The 7,379-nt window shown below is 55.6% G+C and overlaps 1 protein-coding gene across 1 annotated transcript in view; it reads right to left on the reverse strand.

The window, feature by feature from the left end:
- SLC24A4 (solute carrier family 24 member 4) overlaps positions 1-7,379 on the reverse strand; it is a 169,499-nt gene that overhangs the window by 26,176 nt on the left and 135,944 nt on the right. The window contains exons 7-10 of the mRNA XM_004699083.4: positions 6,830-6,904; positions 4,719-4,744; positions 2,775-2,828; positions 1,699-1,841 (exon numbers count right to left, since the gene is read on the reverse strand). Of these exons, the coding sequence (XP_004699140.2) occupies positions 1,699-1,841; positions 2,775-2,828; positions 4,719-4,744; positions 6,830-6,904 (298 nt within the window). The remainder of the gene's footprint in view (positions 1-1,698; positions 1,842-2,774; positions 2,829-4,718; positions 4,745-6,829; positions 6,905-7,379) is intronic.

Raw genomic sequence — 7,379 nt, forward strand, 5'->3', positions numbered from 1 at the left:
CTGGATCGCTGAGAAGCCAGGGCAAGGTTCGTCCCAGGAAGCAGCCAGTCAGGACAAGATAATGTGGGGTCCTCTAGAGATGACAGAAGGAGCCCAGGGGATGCAGTGGTTTCGGTGCTCAGCTTCTAACTGAGACTGCTGCAGTTTGGACCCACCAGCTGCTCGGAGGGAGAAAGATGGGGCAGTCTGCTTCCGTTAGGGTGACCACCTTGGAAACCCTCTGGGGCAACTCTGCTCTGTCCTCTAGAAACACTATGAGTGACTGGGTACAGGGAAAGGCAGAGGCTGGCTTTGGAGTCCAGGTCTCCAGTTCACAGATGTGGGGGCGAAGAGCTGAGGCTGTCCTCCCCCAGGGCAAGGGGCTCTAAGCTGATCCCTGGGCAACTGTTCCCAGCCCAGGAACCAGTGGGTCCCTCCTGACTGGCCCTGGTCACCAGAAGTGACAGGAGAGCCTGAGGCCTGGTCTGCCAGTCGGGAGCCTGGAGCTGCCCACGCCAGCCTTTGGCATGGGTCGGGGGAGCCAACTACAGCCTTGAGCCTTCCTCAGGAAGTTTGGGGAAGTCCCAGGGATGGCTTTTTGTCTGTCTGTTTGCTCTCCTGTCTACCTCCTTCCCTCTGTCCTTCCTCCACTGAAGCAAAACGCCAGGACGAGCAACACCTCAAACCCTGCTCATTCAGGTGCTGCGGCAGTTACATCATCTGGTGTCAATTTGAGGATGAAGAGAGTAAGGGTGGAGTCAAGCCTGTCAATCAGGATATAGTCAAGGAGGCCTCTGTGTGGGTGTGGCCTTTTCCTGAGGATTCTGGGAACTCTGGTATCTCCTCTTTGAGTGCAGGAGACACTCTGTCTCCCTCAGCTCACTCCCTGGGAGACATAGCAGCTGACAAGACACATGGAGCTACACTAGAGCCCTGAGCTGGCGCAGCCACATGGAAACCTCTGCCAGCGCTGAGATTCTTATAACGCCACTGTATCACAGGACTTCCCACCCACTGGCCTGTGATCGTCCTGCATTTGGCTTCACTGCATGCGTTTCATGAGTCTGAGGAGGACTTTATAGATTGGTATCAGCCATATGGGCTAATATCGGACTCATGGACTTGATCCGGACTGGTCTGGGATGCTTTCTCAATATTCAATTACTCTTTAATATAAAGCTCTTTCTTGTACACACACGAGTGCCTCTGGATATGTTTCTCTAGTCTACCCGGACTAACACAGGGACCAATGGTAAATCCCAACAGCGGGGGTGTAGCGAGGGCTCAGTGGTGGAATTCTTGTCCTGGGCGACTCTAGTCCGATTCCCAGTCAGTGCACCTCAGCACAGCCGCCATTTGAATGTCTGTGGAGGTCTGTCTGTCTGTGGCTCAGCTTCTAACCAGGGTTCAACAGAACTTCCAGACCAAGACACTTGAGGAAGGGCTGCTGACCGATCTCTGAGCTCCCGCCCATGGCAATCTCATAGGTCACGAGGCTCTGCTGTAATCCACAACAGATCACGGGGACGGTGCAGGACTGGACAGCGGGCCAGTGGAGTCTGAGCTGACGGCCGCTGACAACAAATGCCGAGGGAGTGACCGTTGGGCGGTATGCGCGGGATATGTGTGTGGGGGTGTGTGAGTGCGTGTGTGTCCTCGAGAGAGGAGAGGGTAGCTTTCGGGACCGTGTTTGCACTCCTCCTGTCTGCTCAGCCTTACCTTGCCCCAGCAATGGCACAGAGGGGTCATCATGGTGAAGGTCATAGTAATCATTACCATCCCCCAGCTCGTTGCTGACCGGGTTGCCGTTGGCAACGGTCTTTTGTTTGATCGTGAAGAAGGCTTGCATCTTCACGTTGTACCTGCAAGGGTCGAAACAGGAAGTCAGGGCAGCCCCATGGACCTAGGTGTGGGGATGTCTGCTGGGATTCCCCCCCACCCCCACCCCACCCCCATGCCTCAGCCAGGCCACCCAGCCCTGTTAGTGTCCTGCCGGGAGGCAGGTGGCCGTCGGGGGGTTTTCCACCTGAACTGACAGGTGGAATGACAAGCAGTACGTGAGGGCCTCTCCTTTGGGTTGTTCGTGGGCTTTCTGGGGGGCGGGGGGAGGCAGGGATAAGAGGACTGCAGCCCCAAGAAATGACTTATGTTTGCTTCCTGCAGGGTTACAAGTGGGTCCTCATAGAAGAACTTCGGCCAGGACACGAGAGAGGTGCAACCCCGGCCTAGCCAATCTCTCTGAGAGTCTCGCTCTACCTCAAAGCTCCTCGGGCTAGACGCCTCGGGGACAGGCACTCAGACACCACGGAAGGGCAGTTCTCTGGCCATCCAGTAGATGATCGCCCATTTTTATAAAACACTGTCGGGGTGGGGGTAGCTGTTCTTGGCAACTGCCCGTGGAGAGGTGAGGCAATGGATACAATCTGAGGGGGCTCCCTGAGGGATCCTGGCCTTGACACCCCATACTGTGAGTGGTGCCCCACGCCTCTGAACCTGCACAGTGATGTGTGGCGATTCAGAGACAGAAGGAGGGGCCGCCCCAGCAGGGAGGATGCCAAGGTCCTTCCTGCATCTTGGTTTCAAAGCAGCCCCCCACCTCACCCCACCCCCGCCCACCCCAGCGTGACGCCGCAGGCTGGCTGTGATCAGCTGTGCCCACGGTGCCTGAATATCTCTCCTCTACTTTGGCTGTCCCCAGGGTTTTGCCCACCCGGGACCTGGGGCTGGCCAGCAGGGGTGGAAACAGCAGAAGGCGTGGGCAGCCCCACAAGGAGACGGAGAAGCAGGGCACTTACTTCATGATCAGAATATAAAACACATACAAGATGATGAGCACCAAGCCTTCCCACCTCAAAGAGAAAAACGGGACTGTGGTTAGAGTCGGGGAGCCCCTTGCCCCCACCCTCTGCTGCACATGAGGTTGGAGTGGAGGAGGATGGGGTTTCTTTGTTTGTCTGTGCCCAGCCCGTGGTTGGCCCCATCTGAAGCCCTCTGGGTGACTGAGAAAGGAGGTGGGGAAGGGGGTCTACCCACCTACAGGTGGTCCGGAGGGCTGAGGCAACTCTCCTCTCTCCTGATTAGTGAGAATGAGGGGTGAGAGAGAGGAGCAGCCAGGGTCACTGCACCCCAAGGTTCAGGGCAGGTGAAGCCCAGAGTCTCACAGGCTTGATCCTTGCTTGCCTGCTAACCAGTGGTTCGAACTCACCAGCTGCGTCATGGGAGAAAGATGAGGCCGTTTGTACACTTAGAACAATTTACAGCCTTGGGAACCCTCTGGGGGCAGCTCTGTTCCACCCTGGAGCGGGGGCTCTGGGTCTGTCAATGCAAGGGCAGTGGGTCCGGGGGTCTTGCTGGGACACTCTCATGACCCTCTTGCAGCCTGGCTATGCATTTCCAAAAGCTCATGGCCACACAGTCCCTGGGGAGCAGGGCTACTCAGACACCTTGGGGTCTCCCCGAATCGGGACGGACCCATGGCAAATGATGGTGGTGTTTAATTTTTGTGAGGACGCAGCATCCAACCCTGCACACAGCAGGGAAAACGAGACCCAGAGACGCGGAGAGACTTTCCCCAGGGCGGGGACAAGCCTGGGACATAGTCAGGGACCAGCCGCTCCCTCCAGGGAGCAGAAAGTCCTCAGTGCCCATTGTCCTAAGTAATCAGGTGGCGAAGAACACTGAAAGTACCACGGGCTGCTGAAAGAACATGTCTGCTTTGGAAGAAGCACAGTCACTCCTGAGAAGCCAGGACGGCCGGACACGTCTCGTGTACTTCAGCGCTATCTCTCAGGAGGGACCAGTCCCTGGGGAAGACATCCTGTTTAGTGGAGTGGAGGGGCAGAGCACAGGAGGGAGGCCCTGAGGAAATGGATTCACACTGCTGATGCAGGCCCGGGTTCCACAGAAGACCCACGGTGAGCCGGCACAGGACCGGGAAGGGCCTCATTCTGCTGGACACAGGGTCCCCAGGAGTGCCGGACCACAGCAGCAACGGCACGCACGTGCAGGCTGTAGATTCTGCCTTGCCACCCAAGACCAGACATTCGTGTGGCTGCTGATGACACCGCGCACTCACGCCCTACCACACGGGACTGTCCGCCTTGTCTGCGGAAGTTGGTGCATTTTTGGCATCTTCATGGAAGAGAAATTCCCTAACTCGGCGTCAAGGCCAGTCCCTGTGTTTTGCTCTAAGTTACTCGCTTTTAAAAATGTTTGCTTTGGACGGGTCTTTCATTTGCCTGGGACGTCTTCTTGTATGCGGTGTGAGGGAGGGATCCGGTTTTGTTTTCTGTGGTATGGTTCCACAGTATGTGAGACTCCTCACCCCTGCCTGACTGCATTGCTGTGATAGCTTGTCTTATCCCCGTGCCCCCTAGACTCTTGGGCACATTCGTGGCTTCTCAGTTGCACAGTCCCACCTGTCTTACGCTTATCCCTGTGCAAATGAACATCCTTTTCCCTTCTTTTTAGCCATTTTAGTTTTATGATATAACTAGAGTCTTAGAGGATACGGTGTTTGTTGCTTCGTTAGGATAAAGAAAGGTATGGTTGCCTAGTGAAGTGGAGGGGCAGAGCACAGGAGGGCAGAGCACAGTACGATGCTGCTATTTCTACTTCTATCTGCTCCATAAGTTCATGCTTATAAAAGTAACAATGAGGAGTCAATGAACCCAACAATGAACCCCAGTGTAAACTGACAACAGCAAAGAACAGTGGAAAAGCAAAGGTGAAGAACTTACCATACAATTTCCTCGTCGTAGATGAACTGGAAGGCAAGAGAAACAAGGAGGGGCATGTTGAATGCAAATGAGTCACGAAGGCAGACCCCTAACTCTGCGGAGGTGACGTCCACCGGTCGGAGGAGGTTCAAGTTCACCTGGGGGAACCCGGTGACCCACTGCCTGAACATTAGCTACTGAAAATTCCTCAGAGTCAGTTCCACTCTGAACCCAGGGCTCAGCCTGGGCCGGAGCTGACTCCACGGGAACTGGTTAGCATGCGGAACCAAGGCATGCAGGTCCCCCTCTCTTTACAGAACCCAGGCTTATCTCCCTTTACAGAAACTCAGGGCCAGCAGAACCCTGCGCCGCGGGGCCCCAGCTTAGTGGGCTTTGTTAGCGCCTAGGAAGTGGACTAAAGGGAGCCCACCCGGCAGGCCCCTCTCCTCAGTTATAGAACACAGTTGCAAAATTCAAGAAATCTCAAAAGTGGAAAAGATGTCAACAAACATGTACGTTGTATAGATGGCTACTATTGTGAAGGATGGGGATTCCACAACACCTCCTTGTGCTCCTGCAGAACCTCTGCATTAGCAGTTCTCAACCTGTGGGTCGCGACCCCTTTGGGGGGTCAAACAACACGTTCACAGGGGTCACCTAATACATCCTGCATATCAGATAATTATATTATGATTCATAACAGTAGCAAAATCCTCACCCCCACATGAGGAATTGTATGAAAGGGCCGCGGCATGAGGAAGGTGGAGAACCACTGCTATACATAGATCAAGAGGCTTGAACAGAACAAGGGGAAATCACGCGGGTTAAAATCAGGAAAGGTGCGTGTCAGAGTGTGTCTTCTCCCGATTCTCTGTATGCTGAGCACATCATCAAAGAAGCTGGACTAACATGAAGAAGAAGCTAGCGTCAGGATTGGAGAAAGGGGATATGCAGATGATATGCAAATGGACCACCTTGCTGGTTGAAAGTGAAGCGGGCTCCAAGCACTTGCTGAGGGAGGTCAAGGACTACAGCCTCCAGCATGAATGACACCTCAGCACAAGAACACAGCCACTCCATTACGGCCAACAGAAGTTACCAAGCACGGCATTTTACTTGGATCCACAATCAATGCCCCCAGAAGCAGCAGCCAAGAAATCAAAAGATGTATGGCATCGGGCAGATCTGGTGCAAAAGCCCGCTTTTGAAAAAATGTCCAAAAAAGCAAAGCTTTCCCTTTGAGGACCAGGGCTGTGCCTGACCAAAGCCTTGGTGTTTTCCGTCACCTCATATCCACGTGAGAGCTGGACCCTGAATCAGGAAGAAAGAAGGACTGACGGCCGTCACGGACGTACAGCGTTGGTGAAGAACACCAGCTGGACCGTGGGCTGTCGGTAGAATGAACACAGCCGGCTCGGAGGAACAGCCCGAATGTCCCTTAGAATCTGCCTCGCTTTGGCCGTGTTACTGGGGAGCCAGTCCTCGAGGAGGACATCTCGCTGGGAAGGAGAGGGCCTCATTCCTGGGCTGGGGTAGCAGGGCTCCTGGCTTTCAGAGTCAGCGAGGACCACAGGTGCCAGATAGCCTGGAACCTTGGGCAGCAATCCCAGCCCATTCGTTATTCCCACATTTGGCTCAAGATTTGACTGCCCAGCTAAATAATGATATGAGCCGTCCGATTCCAGTTTGCAAAAACAAAGTTTTTGATGTAGTTCTAACAAATACTTAATTCCTGGGGTGGGGTGGGGCACAGGCCCTCGGGGCAGCTTGCCCCCACACTGGAGAGCCCCAGGCAGGCCTGTGTGGACTCTGTAGCCTGCACGTTGTTGCCGAGCCTTCCTCCCAGAGTCAGCGGGGATCTGAGGGGCCTGGAGGAGCAGGGTGCTTGAGCTTAGCCGCACAGCCTGGCTTTCCAGATGGTTCCGGGGGCTGCTGTGTACGTACACAAGGTGTCAGGGATGAGAGTTTGGGAAGGGAGACACAGGGGCTGGGGGTGGGGTGGTCTGGCCAGCACATGCAGGCCATGCTAGGGGAGCCGCGGGGTTCTGGCCCGGGGTGGAGATGGCCAGGGTCCTGGGGATATAGCAGGTCCTGGCCACCCTGACAGCAGGGTGCAGGTATTGTTCACTTACAGCAATCAGCACAATGACGGAGAGTGTGTAGTACACGGAGTCCCGGCACACGGCCCACCACGTCAGGCGCACCACCTGCAGAGCAGAGGGCCGTCAGCTACTACTGCCGGGAGATGGGGGCTCCCCCACCCTGCCCAGACCCCCATGGGCGGACAGGTGGAGGGAAGCAGCCATGGAGCACCTCCTAACCCAGTCACCTTGCTGCCCTCAAACCCCATCATATTCAGAATGGTGTTCAGTGGTTGCCAGACTGCCCCAGTCCTCTGAGAACTTCACAGCAGCGGCTGTCTGTGGAGGTGGACAGAGAATAGAGGCTGTGTCCACCTGTTGCCCAGCCTGGCCTGGCCGCCCCCTGTACCTCCCTCTGCCAGCCACGGTCCGCCGAGTCTAATATCCCCCAGTGACTCTCAAGTCCAGGAAGGTGCCAGACACCCGCTGAAGGCGAGCCAGCCCCAGACAGTTCTGGATTCAACCATGGGACGAGGCTCCTGGAGGACTTGTACGAGATCCACACGGACGAGGCTCCTGGAGGACTTGTACGAGATCCACA

This window comes from Echinops telfairi, unplaced genomic scaffold, assembly GCF_000313985.2.
Source record: "Echinops telfairi isolate 266 unplaced genomic scaffold, ASM31398v2 ScPeMD7_18;HRSCAF=68, whole genome shotgun sequence".
Classification (NCBI taxonomy): Eukaryota; Metazoa; Chordata; class Mammalia; order Afrosoricida; family Tenrecidae; genus Echinops; species Echinops telfairi.